At 44.3% G+C, this 24,117-nt stretch overlaps 4 protein-coding genes across 8 annotated transcripts; 1 reads left to right on the top strand and 3 right to left on the bottom strand.

Moving 5' to 3' along the window:
- Positions 1–1,108: 1,108 nt before the first annotated feature.
- Positions 1,109–8,040, bottom strand: faap100 (FA core complex associated protein 100). Of its 2 annotated transcripts, XM_061810891.1 has the most exons (9): positions 7,743–8,040; positions 7,548–7,666; positions 5,340–6,205; positions 4,516–4,672; positions 2,447–2,921; positions 2,045–2,332; positions 1,676–1,801; positions 1,473–1,559; positions 1,109–1,392 (listed from the first exon to the last, which is right to left on the bottom strand). In XM_061810891.1, exons 1-9 carry the CDS (start codon positions 7,887–7,889, stop codon positions 1,255–1,257), a joined length of 2,403 nt encoding a protein of 800 aa, XP_061666875.1. In that variant the 5' UTR covers positions 7,890–8,040; the 3' UTR covers positions 1,109–1,254. The 2 variants fall into 2 exon arrangements, with proteins under 2 accessions (XP_061666875.1, XP_061666874.1); XM_061810890.1 differs by having other exon boundaries at positions 2,045–2,921; positions 7,743–8,039.
- A 154-nt stretch (positions 8,041–8,194) lies between these two features.
- birc5a (baculoviral IAP repeat containing 5a) lies at positions 8,195–9,829 on the top strand. The gene is made up of 4 exons (XM_061810893.1): positions 8,195–8,421; positions 8,537–8,646; positions 9,329–9,446; positions 9,604–9,829. Exons 1-4 carry the CDS (start codon positions 8,314–8,316, stop codon positions 9,694–9,696), a joined length of 429 nt encoding a protein of 142 aa, XP_061666877.1. The 5' UTR covers positions 8,195–8,313; the 3' UTR covers positions 9,697–9,829.
- Positions 9,830–10,612: 783 nt separating this feature from the next.
- On the bottom strand, positions 10,613–16,494 carry LOC133495560 (uncharacterized protein C16orf52 homolog B-like). Of its 3 annotated transcripts, XM_061810375.1 has the most exons (5): positions 15,788–16,494; positions 13,730–13,942; positions 12,734–12,900; positions 12,513–12,645; positions 10,613–10,917 (listed from the first exon to the last, which is right to left on the bottom strand). In XM_061810375.1, exons 1-4 carry the CDS (start codon positions 15,891–15,893, stop codon positions 12,553–12,555), a joined length of 579 nt encoding a protein of 192 aa, XP_061666359.1. In that variant the 5' UTR covers positions 15,894–16,494; the 3' UTR covers positions 10,613–10,917; positions 12,513–12,552. The 3 variants fall into 3 exon arrangements, with proteins under 3 accessions (XP_061666359.1, XP_061666358.1, XP_061666360.1); XM_061810374.1 differs by lacking the exon at positions 10,613–10,917 and having other exon boundaries at positions 12,273–12,645; XM_061810376.1 differs by lacking the exon at positions 10,613–10,917 and having other exon boundaries at positions 12,273–12,900.
- A 1,159-nt stretch (positions 16,495–17,653) lies between these two features.
- On the bottom strand, positions 17,654–24,041 carry LOC133495756 (cytochrome b-c1 complex subunit 2, mitochondrial). 2 transcript variants are annotated; one of them, XM_061810704.1, is made up of 14 exons: positions 23,886–24,041; positions 23,032–23,118; positions 22,426–22,575; positions 21,522–21,586; positions 21,383–21,439; positions 20,308–20,432; positions 20,120–20,217; positions 19,988–20,045; positions 19,822–19,917; positions 19,503–19,702; positions 18,588–18,668; positions 18,415–18,491; positions 18,117–18,270; positions 17,654–17,958 (listed from the first exon to the last, which is right to left on the bottom strand). In XM_061810704.1, the coding sequence occupies exons 1-14, from the start codon at positions 23,916–23,918 to the stop codon at positions 17,875–17,877; spliced, it is 1,365 nt and encodes a 454-aa protein (XP_061666688.1). In that variant the 5' UTR covers positions 23,919–24,041; the 3' UTR covers positions 17,654–17,874. The 2 variants fall into 2 exon arrangements, with proteins under 2 accessions (XP_061666688.1, XP_061666687.1); XM_061810703.1 differs by lacking the exon at positions 23,032–23,118 and adding an exon at positions 22,894–22,995 and having other exon boundaries at positions 23,886–24,011.
- Positions 24,042–24,117: the final 76 nt, after the last annotated feature.

The raw sequence follows: 24,117 nt of genomic DNA, 5'->3' as shown, positions 1-24,117 counted from the left end.
TATTTTTGCTGACGTCAACAACTGCGGATGCACTATTTATAGTGGTATGCTGCCCCCTAGTGGAATAAAGTTGACATTTGACGCACTCGAGCGCCTTTAATGAAGTCTTCGCGTCTGGTTTATTGACACTATGCAGTACATATTATTTTGTAACAAATTTATGGAATTAGCTACTTGGGGGGGGGGCTATAGCATGATTTCTGTATCAAAGTTCTTAAACAGTGATGACAAATATTAGTTTCGGGTCAAATAGTGCCGTGCATTGCCATCAAATTAGTCATGCCCAATTGCATCAATCGTGTTTTGGTATCCAAATACAATTTTCTGTTTTGATGTCTACTTGACATTGAACTGAGCAGATTTAATAAATTTTGAATGACATTCTATAAATCTATCTGTACAAATTGAACTCAAGTATAAGATTCCAGGTAGTATAAAAAGGACTTGGTATTAATTTTACTATTCTTTAAAGATGAAATAAAGATGGGTCGCATAGAGCCCACATACCCAAAAATACATGAAAGGTTAATTGAGATGGGGGCACGGTGGATCAGCTGCTAAAGCGTTGGCCTCACAGTTCTGAGGTCCTGGGTTCAATCCCGGACCCACCTGGGTGAAGTTTGCATGTTCTCCCCGTGCCGGCGTGGGTTTTCTCCACGCACTCTGGTTTCCTCCCACATTCCAAAAACGTGCAACATTAATTGGACAGACTAAATTGCCGCTCGGTGTGATTGTGTGTCTCCGTGTGCCGTGCGATTGGCTGTGACAACCAGTTCAGGGTGTACCCTGCCTCCTGCCCCTTTGACAGCTGAGATAGGCTACAGCAATCCCCGCAACCCTCGTGAGGATAAGCGGCAATGAAAATGGATGGATGGTTAATTGAGATCTCTAAATTGCCCATAGGTGAGAATTAGACTGTGAATAAGAGTTTGTATATTTGTGCGCTGCGATTGGACAGCGACTGGTCCCGTTTGTAGGCCCACATCTCGGCCAAAGTCAGCCGGGAAAGACTCCCTGCAGCTCACCGACTGACACTAATGAGGACAAGCACGTTAAATACATTTTTTTTTAAAATGGATGGGTGGGTCACAATAACGAAGAAGATAGCTCAGAAAGACATATTAGCTCTTTTAATTTATTGTGAGGTCACAAGTCCACAACCATATAATTGCTTCCTTAAGGAAAAGCTGGAATAAAGGTTAAGCCACGAATATTTTCCTACAACCTTGTGCACGTATACATAAGGCGCATATGTTAAATAATGAGCAGAGAATTTTCATTTTGCCTGAGTTCTTCATACACATTAAGAAGACACGACGTCACCTTGGCCACGGACAACCCCTCACCAAAGCTGCAGGAGATCCGACTTTGCTGCATCTGCCGCAACAGTTTCTGAAATAAAGAACAGAATTTTGGAGCTCAAGAAGTACACATATTTCTTATATGAATTAGCAATAAATTGCAAGACTTACCTCTGCGCGTTGTAAGGCCTCTCTGACGTGTAAACTTCGTAGCTTGATTGTGGAAGAAGGCGTTTCAGGCGCCCTTAGCAACAAATTCTGCATCAAAGCGCAAAAAAAGTCCATTCCAAGAACTTGAAAAATATACTTGTGATAAATTGCATTTCTATTGGTTTGTGTTCCAGCAACAAGATGTCCAAATTATGGTTTGTCACCTGTAGTCTCTGCAGCACTGCGTGGTGCATTCCGCACACCGCCGCCAATGAGGAGCTCTCAACCCGAACCTCCACTACGACCAGGGGCTCCTCCTGCTCCACGGCGCCGTCCTCCGCCATGTCAACCTGTACAAGAAAGTCACGCCTCCATCACACATACTGCAAATCGACTAAATCTGAATCTGAGATTGTGTAATTGACTAAAAATTGACGTTATTTTTCAAACAACTAAACACAAAATATTCAAATCCATCGAATGAGGTCAGCAGTGCCCCATCCCCACAATTAACTGTTGGTTGAATGTGCTAATTAAACGTTTATTTTTGTTTGGAAGTGCACCAAAAGCAAAGACATAAACAAGCTTTTTGCCTCTTTAGCCGTGAGCTTTATTCCGTGCCCATTCGGAACTTGGGCATGGACCACCGAGCTGGTGAGGGCGACCTTGTCTCCTTGCGTCTTCACCCCTCCGTGCCCTTCATGGAGAAGCCAGTCCAGCAGCGAGACACAGATTCCTTTCGGACCCTCAGCGCTCCCCTCCGAAGGTTTCAACGTGTCCCTCAGTAACTTCGACGACACCTTAACGCTTGCCGAGTGCCGCTCGTTCCCCGCGTTCCTTCCCACGCTGCGGCGCGATTTCAAAAAAGCTCGTACGGTGTCCTGTGCGGAGACGTCGTAAGGTTGAGACCTGGCGTTTCTCTTCGCTTGCGCTGGACTGACCACGCGCGTGACGTGCAACCAATCCACCATCAGCGCGTTTAACGGCAAACTGACCAAACCGCCGTCCGGCAGCTCTGCCGCCGCCTCCTCTCCGAGTAGACCTGAAAGTGAGAAAGTGAGAGAGCAGGAAACGCTACAGGGGACCGAAAAGTCTCCTGCGGTCGCCAGAGGCACGAAAATCTCCAGTTTCTCCCCGGGGTGGAGATTATGGAATGGGAATGAATAATGTTTGGAGCAGCTTTCCACCTCGGAGGAGTCGCACGTAGGAAACGTTGTGATGTTTAGTGTCCATCCTTCCTCCAGGACATAAGAGCTTCCATTATCCAGAATGCATTTCAGGTTCAGAGAGTCTTCCTGAAGCAAAGAGCTCCAGCTGGTAGTCGCGTGACAACGAATCGATTTCTCCTGAACGGGGTCGACCGTCCCGCCGTGTCCTTCGGTCTTCAGTAGGAAGCTGATGTTGAGCACCTGATTCAGGTGTTTCAGTGTTTGGTTTTGGGATTTGATTGACGCTTTCAGCACGGATGATCTGAAGGAAATATAAAATCGATTGCACGTTACGCGCTGTTTGTTAAAGGTCAAGTGTCATCCCTATAAACATTCTAAAATAGATAATGTAATGACAAATACATATAACATTCACTTCAATGTCTATGCGACAAAATAGATATGAGCGGAGAGCGCGTCATCCATGCTCAAAGTTGCGGAAGTCTCATTCGACATCCAAGTGGTCGCCTTATTGGCTGCAACGTCATCAGCAGATGTTACACCGGGACAGTCACTGTTGAAAACACGCTGCGTTACCTACTATGGGAGACGAACACGCCCCTCGTGACACGGAAGCTCTTTTCGAAGAGAACATCTCACAACCGAGTGAAGTGACCGGGGCAATATTACCCGATTGTTTCGAGCCATATTTAGAGGATATACGGATCACGGCCAAACTGCATGCGGCCAAAATACATCCCCGCCCGATCCACCTCTGCGGCGGCGATGAATAAGGGCGCCCGCGGCTGCGAGCGACGATGACGGTGCGGCCAAACCGCCTACCCGTCCGATCCACCTCTGCAGCGGTGATAAACAACGCCGCCCGCGAGCGATGACGACGGCTGGCCAAACCTCCTCCCCGTCTGATCCACTTCCGCAGCAGCGAGAAATGCCCCCCGCAGCCGCGAGCGACAACAGCGCTGCATACTGCCTCCCCGTCCGATCCACCTCTGTCGCAGAGATGAGCCACCGTTGCTCGGCGCCGCGACGACCCACCCCAGCACTGATCACGGCTTCGGCCAGGGTGGCGCATTGACACATTTAGCACCCCTGACTCGCGGATTACGCCCCCCCTCCCCAACTATTTTTTTTTTAAGTAGCTGTATACACCTACCTGTCATTTGGAACCCACGAAGCTCTCGCCCTTTGCACCCGTGCAATCCATTTTTCACGACGAACCGGGTCTCGGAAAAGTACGAAGAGCGAATCCGTCCTCCCGAGTGTTGGAGCAATATCCAGAAATACAACGAGCCGGCATTTTGGCTAACACGAAGGAAAAACGAGCTACCTTCCAGCAGGTAAAACTAGTACAAACATACGGAACCCCTTGAGTTGGCTACGGCCCTGTACTTCACTTCCTACTTCTTCTCGAAAACAAATCCCTCGAGAGGACTTTCATGGTGGGAGTGACAAAAAGCCATATACGTCAAAATCATGTTTTGCGGTGAAAAAACAGATGGTTCATACCATTTTTTCATTAATAACATACTAAAAATCATGTATTTCATGACAGTGGCCCTTTAATGCCTCATTTTAAATCGGTTTGCCAACATAGGGTGAAACAATTGATTTGATGCATTTCAGAGCCGTGAGCTGTGTCCTTCAAATGAATCCCTCTGGACTTGAACGCACTTACAGGCCTTGTTTTAAAACCCACTTGAACGAATTAAAACACGCTTACTCTCACAAAATGAGTTAAAGAATGGTTTTAAAATGCGGTATATGTAGACGAGTCAGTTGTTCCTAGTTTACCAGATCCAGTCCGGGATTAAATTGGATAACCGTCAAAAAAGAAACACCAAAGTGGATCAAAACAGCCGACTCGTATTAAGACAATAGCAGCAGAGAAGGCGTACCTTTCATAAACGTCTCCAATGGCCGACAGAATATCTCTGATGCTGCGGCCAACATGCGAAGAAGGGAGCCGAGACCGACCTCCATCTCGCAACCCAACCGGTAAAGTAATCCTCTGGAGCTGCCCCCTGCGGGACAGGCCCAGCAGCTGAACTCCTCCTGCCACAGAAAGACCAGTTCGGTTTGAAAATGGACACCGACAGTGCAAATACGAATAATCAAGAACTTTTGCAATAAATGGTTTTAACCAGGGACGTCCTTGATCACCTCTGGGGAAATGTAATCGACTGTTTGTTTTGAACGATTACTTTTATAGGGACTCAAAAACCTCTGAATGTTCTGAACTCCTGTTTTGATGAACGCCCTGAGCAGAATAAAGCCTGCGTGCGTGTAGCAGCGCAGCTTCCCACATCTGGTGTCAAGTTTACCTTCTTCCAAGTACTTCATTTTGCCAATTGCTTCCACACGTGATGAATCAACGATCCAATGAACAGTTCTTAAAAAAAAACATATTCATAAACATTTCCAAATGCTATTTTCGACCATATTCACTCATTGCGCAGACCTGTCTGTAGTCACCAGGTATATAACTATGAGGGGGGAAAAAATACATGCTAACAATATTTATTAGACTAGATTAGAAGCACATATGACCCAAAAATTGTGCTGCAAAAACTGATCGATCAATCAACCGCTATTTATCAGATTCATCTGGAACTATTTTGATAATAGTTGAGAGAACTTAACTGAAAATTGTCCAAATATTATGAACCTAAAGCTGAAGCTTCCACTTTCAATTTGATGTCGAACTTTAGAATTTTCTTACCGTCAGAGTCCCTTGCGTGTTTTGCCAAGGCAACGAGTCGACAGACATTTAAACTGGTGACATCCCGAGACCCAGCAGGACTTTTTTGAGGTCCCACCTCCCCCTTCGCAGCCTCGGATCCGCCGGTGGAGGCCAGTGACAGATCCAGTACCAGCAGGTCTGAACCAGTGCTGTAGTACAGGCAGCGTTTATTCAGAGACGCACTCAGCACGGGTCCGGGCACACACACCTCGGTAAAAGCGGCTCTGACCCCTCCTCCTTCCGATCCTCCTTTCTTGGACGTGACCAGCACGACTTTACCTTGCTCGCCCAGCGCCACCAAACATTCCGCAGGATCTGTTCGAGCCCCGGGGGAGGCGCCGACAAACGCGACGGGTTGCTCGAGGCTGTGAAGGACTCTGAGCCGCGATCCTGGCACACGTTGAGCGGCGAAACACAGTCGGCCGTCCGGCAGACCGCAAAAGATGACCGGTGATTTGGATAAGGCCGCGTCGATACCGAAGAGGACTTTGAAGAGGGCCGGCTCGAGGTAGACGTGACCACTTGGTAAGCCCGATGAGGATGACGCATCTGCAGAGCGGGCGCAAAACAGCACTGGCCTCTTCTCGCTGCGCTTATCTGTGATGTGATGTCCTGAGTCCGACACCACTGGCGCCTTAAAAGAATCGAGCTTTTCATAACTTCCGAATATTGACTCTCCTGGGATTTTGTAGCGAGTCAACAGCCAGGATGTCTTTGTCAGGCTAAGGTTCACGAGCACAGAGTTGACCAAGAGTAGGGCTAATACTCCATCTTCTCTGATAACCAGATGCTCGTCAGATATTTTCATATGAGCCACAGTAGAGGACCCCCTGGAGCTTTGAACCCTGAGGGGAAGAGAGAACACTCACATGAGGGCAGTGTTTCACAACCTTCATTAACCACGGCGGACATATTTTACATTGCAAAATTGCACATCACGCAAAATAAAAATGCCACAAAATGTGGATACACAAGTTAATTGTGTACCTTAGGAAGAGAGCATTTCATTGTTTTGCTTGTCACTACACGTCACTGACATTGACACATAAAAGATACATTATTGTGGTAAATCAAATTCGGGCAGTAACTTTGACACGTTGCTGTACAACCATTAAAGGTCAACTGTCAAGAAATGCATGATTTTTAGTATGTTATTAATGAAAAAACAGCAGCCGGTATGGACCCATCCATTTTTTCACCACAAAACATGATTTTGACATATATAGCTTTTTGCAACTCCCGCCATGAAAATCCTCTCGAGGGATTTGTTTTTGAGAAGAAGCAGGAAGTGACGTTAGTAGCTGACACCCACCCAAGCGGTCTCGTCTGTTTCTACAAGTTTTACCTGCTGGAAGGTAGCTCTTTGTTCCTTCGTGTTAGCCAAAATGCCGGCTCGTTGTGTTGCTCGATACTGTTCGAACACTCGGGAGGATGGATTTACCCTTCATAAGTTTCCAAGAGACCCTGTTCGTCGTGAAAAATGGATTGCACGGGTGCAAAGGACGAGAGCTTCGTGGGTTCCAAATGACAGGTAGGTGTGTATACAGCTACAAAAAAAAAAATATTGGGGGGGGGGGTGTAATCCATAAATCAGGGGTGTAAAATGTGTTGATGTGCCACCCCATCTGAAGGGGACGCGGCACCGGGCCGCAGTGGAGGTGGATCGGGCGGGGAGGTGGTTTGCCGCATGCAGTTTGGCCGTGATCCATATATCATCTAAATATGGCTCGAAACGATAGGGTCATATTGCCTCAGTCACTTAACTCGGTTGTGAGATGTTCTCTTCTTTGAAAAGAGCTTCCGTGTCTGAAGGGGCGTCTCCCATGGTAGGGGCCACAGCGTGTTTTCAATGGCGAATGTCCCAGTGTGACGTCACGGACAGAAGATGCAGCCAATATGGCGACAACTTGGATGTCGAATAAGACTTCCGCAACTTTGCGCATGGATGACGCGTTCTCCCCTCATATGTATTTTTTTTGTATTGACATTGAAGTCAATAATGTTATATGCATTTTTAATTACAATATCTATTTTAGAATGTTTACACGGATGACACTTGAACTGTAAGTTTTGACTATCTCTCTTACACTGTCAATAACAACGGAATATTATTCTCTTTGTAAAAGTGATTACTATCAAACAGCTCCTGGGTAGGCCGGTATAGCTGACATATAAAATAGTTCTTACCTGGAAGGCAAAGATAACAAACCGATGCAGTAAACTCCACCGCAGCAGGCCACATGGAGAGTTTGCTTGTCTTCATTCACGACCAGGTCCCTCACAGGACCAGGAAAGAGGATAATCGCCTGCAAAAGTGATATTAATAAGAGGGCTGGGCGATTCATCTTTTTTTTTTTCCTTACAAACACATCCTAAACTTGCCTTTAACTCTTTGCTTTGGTCGCTGAACACATACACCTCGTCGCTTCCAGTGGAGAGGAACATATCATCACCTCCCACTTTCAGGCTGCTTGAAGCTGACGAAAAGCCGAATTCTGTCAGCGTTTCAACCGCACATCTTCCTTCCATAGCTGCCAGCCGAATGTGTTAGACGCGTGGACTCAACTTCACTGCCAAATGTGGAATTAAATACATAAATCATGTCCTAACTGGACACGGCATGTTTACACCGGATACTAAACTCCCACTGATAGTCGCGCGGGTGAAATTCTGACCAATAGCAGTTGAACTATTCTTCTTCTTTTTTATGGAAGTTGCCCAATAGCGTTTATATTGATTACTGCCACCTACTGGATTATTTCTCAACAGTTCTTCAGCCAAGGTAGACTCAAAAGTCACCACAGGGCGGCCATGTGCACTTCCGTGTTTGCTTTCCCCGAAGAAGAAAAGCGTCCCCCCCCCCTCATCCAATCAAAACGGGCCATCCCAAAGGCGCCGTGAATTGAAAACGTCCCACCGTTGCGACAAAACAAAAGCCCCCAAAAACACCAAAATGGAGCTGTTTCGCGACGAAGACTTGAAAATGTTCTTCTATGAAAATAGGCTAAAGACCTACGAAGGCTGGCCGTTCGACAAAGACTGCGTATGCACACCCGAAAACGTGAGGATTTCATTGTTTTTATTTTGGGTCAAACAGTAAGCTAACTACCTTCGTTAGCTGCCTAACAGCATCTCATAATCAACTTTAAAAGATGTCCATTGTTGGGTTTCCACAGATGGCAAAGGCTGGCTTCATCCACACGCCATCAGACAACAGCCCGGACATCGCAATGTGCTTCTCCTGCCTAAAAGAGTTGGAAGGGTGGGAGCCCGACGATGACCCACAGTAAGACGAACTCATTACTCAGCCTAATTTAAAGCAGTGATTTCCAACCTTTTATATCGCTAAGGCACATATTTTACAATTTAAATATCCCACGGCACACCAAAAAAAAGTCAAAAATGGATCGATAAATTATTGTATGTACTTCATGCCATCTAATAGAAGAGGATATTTGTCATTGTGCCTCACTGGCATAAATAGATGCCTAAAGAGATATTATTTCTTGGAATAAATGTTTTTAAGCAATTATATAATATTTGGGTAACTTATCACTTATTTAAAGAACCTACGTTTGCACAACTTTTAATCAAGCCCTGCAGTTTTGTTTTTGCACTGCTAAGTGCTTACACGACAACACACGAGGAATGTCCACAACATAATCCATATTTTCCATATGCTTGTTTTGTCATGGAAGAACCCATTCTCGCTAACTTTGGACACATGAAGACAACCATTCACAGTTTATCCATTCAGGCATACAAAAAGCCACACGGGAAGAGCAGAGATGAGATTTAAACCTGAAACCTCACAAGTGTGAGGCAGACATGTGAACCACTACGCATCGTCCTGCCTTAAGCGAGAGTTTTTCGTAGGTTTTTTTTTTTTTTCTCCCCTAAACGGACATTTATCTCCAAAGCCAAACCAAGTAATCCAGCTGCTGTTATGTGTCTCCGTTTCTTGACAGAAAAGAGCACATCACGCATTCGCCATCCTGCTACTTTATTGGCCTGAAGAAGAAGGAGGAAGATCTCACTGTGGAAGAGTTTTTCAAGCTCATGAAGGAGAAGAAGAAATGCGAAATTGTACGTTTCTTCTGCAATGTTTGACACGAGGCTTTTGTTTGCTTTTCCCCTTCGCTCGAATATTGAGCTATACTTTACACGTCAGCTTCTGCAAACAGCCGCATTTCCACGACTGTAACTGCCTACGTATCTAATCTTGCGTTTTCTTCGCTCGCAGATAAAATCGTGTAACGAGGCCATCAACAAGTTTCAGGAAGCCGCCAAAGTGAAAAGAGCAGAAATAATCAAGTCGGTCACGGGCGAAGAGTAGCGAATGGCGGAAACTGCCATCTTCCCTGTATGTCCCGCACCTCTTCAGTTTTTCCTTGTTGCTCTATTGTGTTTTAATTCATTAAAAAATGTATATATTGGACTGTTTGTGTAGGCCTAGTGTTTTATTACTATCGCTATTTGAATAAAAATGGTAAAAGAAACATAAATGCTCGTGCTCTTGTTTCCTCATTGTTGATATGTTGAATCATGCTGGATTAAAAATTCAAATGTGTGATTTATGGTTTTAAAAAAATTAACATCTTTAGATGTAATTTTCCATTTAAAATTAACAAGCCAATTTTTAATACACTGCATAATTGGTAAATATACAGTATGTCTATGTTGATATATTTTACTAATACCTTTGCATCTTATTTACAGTGAATATGACAAATCAATATAGTGCAATATACCCACCCATCCGTTTTCTTCACCGATTATCCTCACGGGGGTCGCGGGGAGTGCTGGAGCCTATCCCAGCAGTCAACGGGCACCCTGAACCGATCGAAGGGGCACATCGAGACAAAGAGTCGCATTCATAATCACACCTATGGGCAATTTAGAGTGTCAAATTAATGTTGGGTGTTTTTGGGATGTGGGAGGAAACCGGAGTGCCCGGGAAAAATCCACGCACACACGGGAAGAACATGTAAAGTCCACACCGGCGGGTCCGGGATTGAACCCGGGTCCTCAGAACTGTGAGCCCCTAAGTGCAATATAATGTATAAAATTATTTTATTAATACATTTGTTCTCGACGGTTGCCATATGTTGTGTGCAACATTTGAAAACACAAAAGCGTGCCGGACTAGTAATTCGCATTCTTAGCAGTTAATTGCACACATTTGGCAGCGATCTCCAGGATCTAACGTCTGTTGCTCATTTTTATTATTATCTTTTTCCCCCTCCGTCTGCACAAAACACAATCACGGGCTTTGCGTGTTTGTCTTTGCACAAGACGACGAGCAAATAAACGAGCAGATAAAAGATAAACCCTGCCTCCGTCTCCTCCGGCCCGCTCGCACGAAACCGTTCCCGGGCCTTAAAATAGCAACGTTTGCGTCTTGTCGCCGTTCACGTCGAACGTCAAAAGGAGAACTTTGAGCGGCGACGCTACGCGTGAACTTTAACACGCGCGGTGCCTTCCTCCTGCCGGATCTTTTCATAAAGATATACTCTTGCCACGGCCCCGATGACGTTCCCATGGCAACCTTAAGATCCTGTGCAGACAAAGGAGGAGGAGGAGGAGGGGTAGGTGTGAGGATGTGCTGAAGCTCTGCCTCATTAGAGACACGGAAAACAGAACAGTTTGCTTTGTGAATTGATCCGGCACGCTTCAGCTTTATGGATTTTGAAAGGTTGTTTTTTTTTCATTTTTAACAAGATATAATACGACGCAAAGAGCACTTGTGTTCGTGCGGGTATTTCTGGAAATGTACTGCACAGCAGCCGGAGATATTCAGTCTCCAAACGTGGAGATTATTATTATTTTTTTTTTTTTTCTGAAACAAAGGAGGAAAAATGACAGATTTTTGGAGGAAATAAATAAATAGTGCTTTGATTTTCTAAATAAAACCCACCTTAGTCACACATCCATCATGGCACAGAAAAGATGTTTATTTCAGTTGCTTTAAAAAATTTTTTTTTTTTTTTTTTTTAAATAAAGTACTCCTGCATGTTCAAGGTACAACATTCGCAACGTCACCGATTCATATTTCTATATTTTTGGAGGAGTCGGGGGGCTATTTTTTGTGATTCACGAGAAATTAAAGTCACCTTTTCCCCGTTTTTGTGCTCAGGTCACAGCAGTAACAGTACAGTCGGCGCCTTGAGTTGCAAGTGACCCGCTTACAAGATTATGGAGATATGGATTGATATCGGAAAATGCACAAACATGAATTGGTTATAATTCAGTTACTGGTTTGGCCTGTGGCGTGTCAGAAAACGAGCAAAAACATTCATGAAAGTTTTCCGAAGTAAAAGCTGACTGGATTCTTACAATGGCTACAGGTGATTAATATAATAATCAATTAGTTGTTAATCGAGCAAATTTCTTATTGCAGACATTTTTTTTTTTAAATAAAACTGGTAAACGTAAAAGGTAGCCCCCGGGTTCAAAAAAATGCCAGTGACCCCTGATTTGGACAAAAGCAGTCCTTTGCCGCTACTGTGTGCAAACTACCTTCTATAGCGTAGGTGTCAAACTCAAGGCCCGGGGGCCAGATCATGGCCCACCACGTGATTTTATGTGGCCCGCAAAGCCAAATCTAGAGTGTCAATTTCCATGATTCTTGTCAAAATCTGTCAAAATTTCAAATTGTCATATACCATAAATGATAAAGTTGAGATTTTGTTGCCAAATGTGAATAGTTGAAAAACACACTACCCTTGATTTCTGATTCGAAAACTAATTCCTAAAATGGTGATGTAAATACGATGAGATGATTAAATATTTTTGTTCCACAGTCAATGAGTTTGACACCCCTGTTCTATAGAGTTCTGTTAGGGTAGGGTATAACCCTTTTTTTTGGGGGGGGGGAAATTAATCACAAAAATCCTCAACATAAGCACAAAATTAATCCTCATAGTTTAAAGATGAGCAATTTCATTTTTACACATTAACGGTGGCTATACACTGGAATATATTAGACATTTTCATTTGAAAAAATGAATGATAAAACGAGAAAAATAAATACAAAAAAAAAAAAAGAAAGTGAAATCAACGCCAAGTGAACGTTACGGACCGGATTGTCCCGCATCGGTTCTTACGAGCAAACTCGTCCCGGTTTTCGGTAATGGGGGTGGTCGAGGTTACCGTTTTGCTCCGTGAGATGCTCGATAATCCATCTGATGTATTAAATCCATCTTTTGCAAAATTCCCCTGCATCTGAAGAAACAGATGGGACGGGTGCAACTCCCGCTTCAATCGGAAGCGTCGTGCCGAGCCTCTCGAGAGGAACAACAACAAAAAAAAATGGCAAAGTGTGTAAAAAAAATTGTTTTTTTTTTTTAAATATGTCAGCCGGGCAAGCAAACCTTGCCGGCGAACAGCAGGCCCACGATGGTGAAAAAAATGGAGAGAACGAAGAGCACGTAGGACGAACCCACCCCGGTGTTGTTGGGCAGCTTGTACGGCTGACCTCCGACCTCGTTGACGTAGAAGCCGATCGGGAAGATCAGGGCGGCCATGCAGAACAGGACCACTGACACCGGAAGAAAAAGGAGGGTCATTTATTTAATTAAAAAAAAAAAAAAAAAAAAAATGACAACACATTCGACAGATGAAGAAAGTATTATAACGTTACCAGCTTTTTCCTCATATTTGGGATGTAATATTGTCTGAATAAACATGCGAAATGTGGATTAAAAATGTCATTTTTCCGCCGAGAGGAAATGAAATGCGGTCCCCCGAATTTCTCAAGCTTATCTACATCACTAGAGAAGATCTCCGCCTTCCCTTTCGGCTCCCGAGCCAGAGGCGACTAATCAGAGGAAAGGGGGCGCGGTTTTAGCCAAATATGGATATAACGGATTCAACGCTGGGTCAAGGGGAAGTGGCTGTCGAATCATTTTTTTTTGTATGAAATTGACACTTTTTTGCTTAGTCAGGGTAAAACAAAAATCCACAATATGGGATTTTAAGATTTAAATGTAATTGCAGATGCAAAATTTTAATTCCTGCCTGATGCCAAAATATAGATTGGATGTGGAGGAAATCGCAACTTTATTGACTTGAGAAATATTTAAAATGTCTTATCTTGTAAAAAAAAAAAAATATGTACCAATGTATGATTCTTACTAAAATTTGATGGGAATACACTACCCTCATAAAATTTCCATATTTTTAAAATAGATCGTAGACTAATCTCCGATATTTATACTCAATTACATCGATACACTGACTTACAAGTGACCTGATTTATGAATTTTTAGAGACAATTTTTCAACAACAACAAAAACAACGTGCGAGGCAACCGCAGAACATAATTCATATTTAAGTGAAGCGGGAGGAAGCCGCGGGGGAAAACCTACGCCCTGTGAAGGCGATCCAGCGGGCGTATCGGATCACCTCCCGGCGCCAGTGCGACGCCACCAGCAGAAAGCAAGTGACGGTCAGCGAGAGGACGCCCAGCACGATGAAGAAGAGGGTGATGACCCACTCTGGGGGCATGTGGGGCGGGATGCAGGTCCGATCTCGGCCGTGGATGGTCTGGCACTGGCGGACCAGGCCGACGGTCAGAGAGCCTGGACGGAGGAGAGATTCGGGACATCCGCATGTTATTCATACGGAACAAATTTATACTACAGTGCCTTTGCAATGTAGTTGAAGCACTTAAATTTCATCAGATTTTGTCATGTTACAGTTTTAATTCAAACTTGAATACATTGTTTTTTCTCACCAAATCTCTCAATGAATGTTCAAATTATGATTAATGTTACAGTGGTATAAACATTTATTTTTAATGCCCTAGGGTACTTAGAGTATTTTTCACTTACCATAATCTTTACAAAAGGTATCATTTTAAACACTGTAGATATAATTTTTTTGTACCTTTATGTGCAATAAATTTGAGTTGACTTATTATTGAAGTAGATCTTTTTCCCACATATCTAAGCACAGCATTTTTGTTCAAACTTTCATTTTTTTTAAAGAACATTTTGGCAAATAGGCCACCCTAAAATGAGAAGTAAGTCGTTAATATGATTTTTATTATTTAAACTCAATGTAAATCAACACCTAAAACAAAACATATGAGTTATGGCCATTCAAATTAAGAACACATCTATGAATAGACAAGGTATAATTATCACACAATACATCACATATGAACAATTTTTTTTTTTTTTTTTTGCTGTGGTTGCTTTTGTTTGTTCTTCAATGTACTGTACATTGAACACCCCCCCCGGCCAAAATTAATGACACACCACTAGTCACGCCCCCGAGTGGTCAAATCCCAAAGGACCTCATTAAAAGTCACACATCCTCAGTTATGATACTTCCTGCCGCAATCATATATCGCTAATTAAGATAAGATGAAGGGGCGGGTGATTTCACGCCATTGTTTATAGTATGGGGCATTAAAAAAAAAAAAAAAACACAAACACACAACTATCAACTTAATTTAAAGGAGACGTCCGCCTTTTCCACACATGAGAGTTTGAAGCGCTGCAGGAGTTTGAGGAAGTACATTTTAATGAGAAAAGACAAATTATGTACTTACTATTATTTTGCCATAATGATTGCATTTTTTTGTATTAGTTTATGTTTTGTGTTTTACTATGCACAGCACCTTTTAATGCTGTTTGTGTGTGTGTGTGTTTTTTTTTGTTTTTTTTTTTACAAAATAGTTTTAATTGTGAATTAAGCGACTTTTTGCTTGCTAGTAACTTGATAAAAAAAACAACGTGATGGCTTATGACAGGGGCGTCAAACTCATTTTTATCACGAGCCACGTTGTAGTTACGGTTTCTGTCAGAGGGCCGTTATGACTGAAAAGCATGAAAATCTTTAATTGACCCATCATATTCACACATTAATTTGATCAAGTAGTTTTGGAATCAGAAATACTGTTGATGTTTGGTCACACAAAAATGCGTGCAATATCTCACCGTCATCATTTATGGTATGACAATTTGAAATTTTGGTTCAAATTTGAACAAAAACCACAGATGATGATACACGAGTCGCCTTCGGGGGCCACGTGAAATAACGTGGCGGGCCGCATCTTGCCCCCGGGCCGTGAGTTTGACACCCGTGGCTTATGAGTTAAACAACTGTAAATCGAGCCACTTATAAGACAAGAGACCACCGTACTTTTTTTTTTTTTTTTAAATTGTAGAGGACTTTGGCACCATTTTGTTGGAAATATGAGTGTTTTACAAAAAGCACAAATCGGTACGCGAAGAGTATTCCGCGAATAGGCGGGGGTAGGGGGCACTGTACTTGATTAGTTTTCTTCCTGAATGGTGGGCAGACATTTGCATACAAATATATATATTTTTAAAGGCAATTTTCTATATATTACGTCCTCTAGAACACTTCACGCGGGGCAGCCAAAGCAGGGAAAGTTTTGCAGCATGATGACTTACCGGCTGACTCCCCGGTGCTGATCCAGTCCGGGTTGGCGATGCTGGCGATGGCGAAGACTTCCGCGGCGAGGAAGAGACATCCCGATATCACTGTCAGTTTATCCATTTTCCGAGGTGATCCGGAGGTGGCGGTGGGGGGGCCAAGGGGGTCTTTTTTTCCGTGCTCTATCCCACCTCGAAGCGCCCACGGCTAGGGGTGGATTCACGCTCGGGGCGTGAAATCCCACAGAAAGTGCTCCATCCGAAACAATCGATCTGATTTCTCCCTCGGATGAGAGGAATCACCGCCCGGTTTCCCGAACCGCCATCCCGGCAACTTTCTCGGGGATATTCCTCACCCCCCCTCCCCCCCAAAAAAAACCCAAAAACGGATGGATTAGTCACACAAAGTGGATGCGTTCGCCGCTACAATCGTCCAGCCATGATAGGAAAGAATACAAAAAATAAATACAAATCCGTGCAGTCGACTTTCCTGCAGCCCCCCTCCCCGAAACACTCTCCACCTTGTGTTTGAAAACAAAATACGGTATCACGTTAACTTACTTTCTCGCGTTTGTACGACACAATAAATACACAAAGGTCTGAGCGAGGCGACGTTTTTGGGCTTTCTGTGAAAAGTAGACGTGGTCAAGCTGCAAAAAACAAAACTCAAATCCAGCGAGCGAGCTCTCGGGTCTGTCACCGTGAGGTCTCGCGAGGTAACGCGAGAGGACGTGCCCCCCGGCTACTTCAGGTACCTCGTTGAACAAGGACCGGGTATTACAGTGCTTTTTTTTTTAAATTAATAATAATAATAATAGTAATAGTGAGTTCCTGTTAAGATGGCTCACGTACTCACGCTAGAAGAGCAGATATTTGTAATTGTATAAAAAAAAAAAAAACTGGAAACAAAAATTCCACTAATGTGAGTTGAATTGTGTTGATTACATTATATACAAACATTTTGATTTAAAACAAAAAATGTGGTTACATATTTTGTTTAAAAACCAGCTCGGGTTGCAATAGGTTATTTAAATAAACCCGTTATCACAGATTTGCTGATTTAAGACATTTAAGAAGTTAAGAATTAAGGCCCAGGTGTCAAACTCAAGGCCCAGGGGCCAGATCTGTCCCTGCCACGTGATCTTATGTGGCCCACTAAACCAAATCTAGTGTCAATTTCCATGATTCTTGTAAAAATCTGTACCAAAATTTCAAATTGTCATGTATTATAAATGATGAATTTGAGATATTACAAGCATTTTTGTGTCGCCGAATGTGAATGGCTGAAAAACACGTTACCCTTTATTTCTGATTCCAAAACGAGTCCATAAATTGATGATGTAGATATAATTAAACCAGTTAAACAGCCCTCCGAGGGAAACCGGAACAACAACGTGGTCCACGAGAAAAAACGAGTTTGACACCCCTGGATTAAGGGATGAGTGGAGGAACCCATTGAGGGGAGTATTATGAGGCAAAAAAAAAAAAAAAATTGATATAATTTCCATAAACCTGTCTATTTTGCTTTTGTAATGTTTTTAATGGTAAACCTTGGTAAAGCGTCGGTCTCACAGTTCTGAGGACCCGGGTTCGATCCTGGCCCCGTCTGTGTGGAGTTTGCACGTTTTCCCACGTGGCTGCGTGGGTTTTCTCCGGGTGGGCACACCTCCCACATTCCAAAAAACATGCAACATGAATTGGACACTCTTAAATTGCCCCTAGGTGCGATTGTCAGTGCGGATGTTTGTCTCTATGTGCCCTGCGATAGGCTGCCGACCATTGACAGCTGGGATAGGCTCCAGCGCTCCCCGTGAGGATAAGCAGCAAAGAAAATAGATGGATGAGGCTTAGATGTTTAGGAAAACACATGCCAAACTACCACACTGCCAGCCAGATAGAATTTATTCATTATTTTACATGAGCTATACATCATACCGTTTGTGAGCTGGAAAATGGACGTTGCGACGACCCGGAAATAAAATCTCCCGAAGATATCTCAGACCCAACAGCGTGTAAATTGGCTTTTGGTGACAGCGGAGGAAACCAAGTCGGCTTTGCCGTTACGAAGTGAAATGACGAGGCGAACGGGGAGGTGGAGGAGGGATTTAGATCTCGTCGACGAAGGGGGTTTTGACCAGGTTCCCGGTGGACGCCATGGTCTTCTTGCCAGACACGAACTTCTTGGCAGCCTGAAGATAAACGCCAAAAATGCGCTTCAATCACCGAGCAAACTCACTGATACAGTGACGTCAATAGGCCCCGAACACTTTCTTAGGTACATACAGTACACTAAAAATCCAAACCATTCGCGTAACCGCCGCACGACTCCAAAAAAAAAGGGTCTTACGTTGGCTACATCCGTCAAGGAGACGTTGTCGATGTTTTTGGCGAATTCTTCAGGGGGGCTGTAGGAGCCGCTAGCCAGAGCCTGCGTGCCCAAGGCCTCCAGCAGACCCTCGGAAGTCTCCACAGACATCAGCAAGTGAGACTTCAGCGACGCCCTTTGCGGAGAAAACAAGGAGTTGAAAAAGGACAGAATCATTCCAAAGTCGCCACCTATTTTGAAAGAATATTTCGTGACATTTTGACCCCTTTTCTGCATTGGAGGACTTCAGCTGTGTGCATTCAATCTCGAGGTTTCTTACTTGGCCCGAGTGAGGTCGGCAGCCGTGACGCCGCCGTCGGCGACAGCGTTCACCTCGGCAATCGCGGCCTTGATGGCCTGCGGGTTACCCAAAAAAATGTTTTACGTTAGGCCTCGCGTTCGGAAACGTGCGCCGGTGGAGTTTGCGCCGGTTACCGTGACGATTCTACTCACAGTGCCGGTGGATCCTGCTTGGGAAATACTGTAGATACCGAACAGCCCAGAGTCCGAGTAGCTCACGTTGAAAGCACTCACCTGCCAAAAGAAATGGCGCACCGTATTTTTTTCCACGCGGTTTCAACCCTGCGGTTTATGCGGTGATGTGGCCAATTTGTGCATTTTTTCTAACGGCCGCAGGGGGGGCACTGGAGCGGAAAAGGTAAGAGTGAGATCGGTGCCGAGGAAGTGACTTTTACTGGTCCGGCCCTGTTAGCGCTGCGCTAGCGTGTTACTGCCGTGTCGCAAGTGATTTTGACCAGTATGTTTTTTTTTTTTAAATGGCCCTGTTAGCGTTAGCTCTAGCGTGAGCGTGGCGCTTGCATGACTGGCGTTAGCGCTGTGCTAGTGTGTTCTTTCAGTGTTACTGGCGTGTCTCAGTGATATGTAACAGTAAGTTTTATTTTAACTGGCCCTGTTAGTGATAGCGCTAGCTTAACCGCGGCGCTAGCTTTAGCACTAGCGTTAGCACTAGTGTTAGCGTGTTTTTGCTGTGTTACTGGCGTGTCTCAGTGATGATTACCGGTAAGTTTTATTTTAACCGGCCTTCTTAGCATTAGCACTAGCATTAGCGTTAAACTCTCTGTGTACCATTTTTTCTTTGTAACGATCTCGTGTTTCAATGTGGCTTTTACACACCAGCGGCGTATGTATGTACCAAATGGTATTTACAAATGCACTGGGTGAGGCTTATAACCTGGTCCGCTCCGTAGGCCGGGAATTACGGTAATTGGTCTTGATGGCATTTTAACACGAAAAGTGAGAGGAGGAAAGTACAAAGTACATTTTGTCCAAAAATTGCTTTTTTTTTTTTTTTTCTCTTTTCCTAAGGTCATATCACCCGTAGTGCGCGCGTATCAGGCAATTCCTCACATCAAAGGGGTCGGCAGTTGCCTTGGCAACCCCCTGCACCAGTTTGCTCGTGGCACTGCAGCCCCTCTTGACGCGCGGACCGGCCCCCAGCAGGTGCTGCAGAACGCTGAAGGCCACAGCTTCAGCGGTGCCCGATGCCGCCGCCTCGCTCACCACCGCAGAGTGGACCAGACTGCTGGTACTTGGCAGGCGAAGCTCACCTGGAGTGGGACGGAAATGTCCGTATAACGCTTCGGAACACGCTTTAATTGGGTTTTGTGAGCGCTTCTAAATGCTACTCAGGGGTTTTTCCCCCCCGAGACCGAAATGAACTGCTTACCTCCACGATACCGAGCTTGGGCACCCGACGTTCCGGCGCCACTGCGGATGTTGAGGAATTGCTCTCCGACTTGCTTCAGAACAGTATGGTCCACACCTGGTGAGCGGAGACATTGAGGTCCTTTGGATCGATTCCAACTGCGATGCGACGACGACAACGTCCTTACCAAGTCCAACGAGAGCCATCCTTGCACTTGTGAAATTATTCTGGACAAATTGGTGCAGCTAGAAACAAAAAATTATCATCTTAAAGTAGATTTGCCACAATCAGACCCGAAGAATAGGACTACAATACTCACATGTTCCGACAGGATGTTGCCCACCATGTAATCGGGACAGTACAGAGAGTTGCACAGAGCGTTCTTGTAGGCGGCTTCGTGGAGACTTTCAACCACAGCTGGGACAAAAAAAAAAAAAAAAAATTGACGGAAAGCGCGAGATTTTATTTTATGTGGGCACGCCGCGGCGAGAATGTCGACCCACTCACCGATCTGGGCATTCTGTCCTGCTCGGGTCTTGTCAACGTTCACCAGAGGCGTGAGATCGGAGACCTCCCACGGTCGGAATTCTGGTGCCGTCGTCACATTGATCAGATACTCCATCACCGTGTCGCTATTCGACAAAGATTAGGGAATACAGCGCCTGCTTATGACAACTGCAAATGTGTGGTTAAATACTAGACGGGGCAATATATTAATTGTATTTATAATCAAAAATTGTTTTTAATACGTAATTCCCTCCTACGGAGCACACTTTGTGATAAGCCTCGGTACACGCAGCGCTAGTGTTAAACTCTGTGTACAGAGGCTTATAACCAGGTGCGCTAACGCTAGCGCCGCACTAACCCCGCGCTAACACTAGCGCCGCATCACCACATAAACCACAGGGTTGGAAGCGTGTGAAAAAAGTCGTGGCTTGTAGGCGGGAAATTACGGTACATGGTTTTAGTGGCTTCTGAAGTTGAGTGAGTCTCCGTTGACATGCACTGCTTATCCTAACAAAATGGCATGGCAATGCCTGTTAGGGTGAATCAAGCAAATCCTCGGAGGCAAAAAAAAAAAAAACTTGTTTGGGAAAAAAAAAACGTCACTATCATTTGGTTTTTCGATAAACAAAGTGAATAGTCAATTAAAATCAGAAATCTGAGTTTTGTGGTGAAAAATAAGATGTAGGGATGTCAAACTCATTTTTGCCCCGGGCCACATCAAACTTGCGGTTTCCCTCAAAGGGCCATTATGGCTGTGGAATGATAAAAATCATTAACCGCCTCATCATATTTACACATTACATTTATGAACTAGTTTTGGAATCAGAAATCAAGGGAAATTGTTTTTTTCCCCAACTATTGTTGTTTGGTAACACAAAAATCCTTGTAATAGCTCACCTTTATCATTTATGATATGACAATTTGAAATTTTGGTACAGATTTGAACAAAAAAAAAAAAAATCATGGAAGTTGATACACGTGATTTGGCTCCGCGTGCCGCATAAAATCACGCGGCGGGGCCAGATCTGGCACCCGGGCCTTGAGTTTGACGCCTGTGTGCTCGGTGTTTACTTACACATCATCTCGCAAGCAGTCAACAGTGTAGACCATGTTCTCCCTGGACAAAGACGCACTGCAAGAAGCACAAATATGAAAGAACTGTACAAATATTTCAACCACGCTATCGTTTTTCTCTGGGGGGTGGGATCACCAACCTCAGTTTGCCTCCGATTGCTTCGATACCCCGGCATAGCCTGAAAGCTGAAGCTCCTTTGGTAGTCTGGAAAAAAAAAATGAAAGAAAAGATTATTTGCATTTTGAAGACATTAAATAGTAAAAATCCAGATTCAAACTAAAAAGAGTGCGTATATCGCAAATGGTGAGTTTAATCACGTGATATAGTTTGCGTAAAATTGTTCATGCGCATATTTGTTTGACCATGTCTGATGTCATTCAGGCTCGCATTCTAGCTAATTCTACTGATGCGCCTAATTTGAAAGTGTCTTATTTGTGTTGAGTAATTTACCGTAATATTCCGGCCTACAACCTGCTACTTTTGACACTTTCAACCCTGCGGTTAATGCGGCTCATTTGTGCATTATTTTCCTAACGGCCGTAAGCGGGCACTAAGAATGAGGCCGGTGGAATATATGTGCCGAGGAAGTAACTTTTACCGGCCCTACTACCGCTGCGCTAGCGCTGTGCTCGCGTGTTTTTGCTGTGTTATTGGCGTGTCTCAGTGATATTTACCAGTAAGTTTTATTTTAACCAGCCCTGGTAGCGTGATCACTAGCCTTAGCATTAAACTCTTTCTGCGTATCGTCTTTCTTTGTAAACATCTCGTGTTTCAATGTGGCCACTTGCGGGTTTTACACAGCTGCGATGTATGTATGTACCAAATCGTATTTACTTTCCAAATGTACTCACTGAGGCTCGGAACCAGGTGCGCTCTGTAGGCTGGGAATTACGGTAACTCCACAATTCAGTTATGTAACATGGGTTTATGATTGTGTACATTCTAGATGCACGGAGTAGAGATTTTATGGTGCTCAATGACATCCTAAATGAGGAAAAACAACTTCTAGCCCAGCGACGGGTGATGACGGCGATGCGCCGTACCAGGTTGGCGGCCAATCGGAGGACGTGGGTGACGCCCTGGTTGTCGGGCGTCTCGTAACGACAGCCGGCCTTGACAAACACGCCGATCTTGGAGACCGGGGAGTAGTTTTCCAGCGAAGCGATCACCAATCCGCTGGGCAGTCTGGTCACCTTGAAAATGAAAAGAAGCTCGAGTCCCCAAATCACTTTCAATTTACTTCCACGATGCAAAATAAGCTTTGAAAAAAAATCCCCCCCCCCCCCCAGCATTAATCTGAATTAACTTCCATGTATCAAATAGAAAGATTTTTTTTTTAATTGCAGACAATATGAGAATAAGTGTAAAATTAATAGAAAAAAACTGTCATCCCAAGCATGAAATTGAGATTGAAAGAAAGATAAGATCATTGCAAAGCAAGGTAATAGCTTAGTAATCAAGACAAAACGATGTTGTCTGGACACAGCCTCCCTCCGCGCTCCGCAACATACATGGACTTCCTGGAAGGAGGGCGCGACCCCCGGAGCGAGCTTGAGGCCAGGCAGGGGCTCCACAAGAGACCGACCTGCTCTGGCAGCCGCATAGAAGCGCCTCTGTGGGAAAGAAACACGTCGTCAGCGACCACTGACCTGCACGTCTTGCGGCTGAAACTTAACATGTTCGCCGGCCCTGGTGGTCTCCGCCTTACGGGCAGCCTGCGCCGCGTAAAACCTGGTCTGGGGGGAAACAGGAGACGGGGGCCGTGGGATAATACAACTAACGATTACGGTCCAAATGTTCTCACGTAGCTCGACATCACAAATCGCATCAACACTCATATTTTGCGGTACATATCTTAATTATGGCCGTTGATGCACTGCAGTTTATCCAAGCTAACTTAGGGCGAGAGGTGGGGTACACCCTCTACACCAGAGACTGGTCACCAGCCAATCACAGGACATATAGACACAAACTATTAAACTCATATTCATACATTTGGACAGAACATGCAAACCGCTTACAGGAGCTGGGATTCAAACCCAGAACCTGAGATTGTGAGGCTGATGAGAAACCTAAATGCTTCTTTTTTTTTTTTTTTTTTTTAGTGATATCATTTAAATGATTTGGAGGATTTTGAATCGTTATGAATGGCATCACAAGAGGTCACATGCACCCCTGATTTCAAATACTGTATATATGAAACCATGAAAAAAATTGAAAGCACCCTTCATTACCTAAAATTTGAGGCTGTCATTTTAATGTCATATCAAATCTGGCAACGTATTTTGTTTGCCTGTCTGCCGAGCATTACAATTATTTTATATACGAAAAATTTTATGTTAACATTGAGGTCTTGAACCACGGTCCTTCCCGGGTTCAGATGACAGCCCCTTCGCCCACAGCTAATCACGACGTGAAATCGAGTCTTTATTCGCGATAACGTGAGAGAGTAAGAAAGCGTCTCTATAAAACTCCGGAGGAACGATTGACGAATAGTCCTTACCGATAATTGACTGAATCCCCGAACCGCCTTCATCTCCGCTCGCTCTCTCCTTCAAAACCAGGAAGACGAAGCAATATGGCGGCCTCAAAGTGCCCTAGTGCTACGTCTTCTTCTTGTTCTTGGTGAAGCAGTTTAATGGCATTTGGCAAATAACGTTTAGGTTCATTACCGCCACCTATTGGTACGGAGTGCAGTTATAGAGCAATAAGTGACCAGCGACAAGGAAATAGCA

The sequence above is a fragment of the Syngnathoides biaculeatus genome, chromosome 22 (genome assembly GCF_019802595.1).
Source record: "Syngnathoides biaculeatus isolate LvHL_M chromosome 22, ASM1980259v1, whole genome shotgun sequence".
Lineage (NCBI taxonomy): Eukaryota > Metazoa > Chordata > Actinopteri > Syngnathiformes > Syngnathidae > Syngnathoides > Syngnathoides biaculeatus.
Note: the sequence above shows the minus strand (reverse complement) of the source record. Positions and strands in the feature narration are given on the sequence as shown.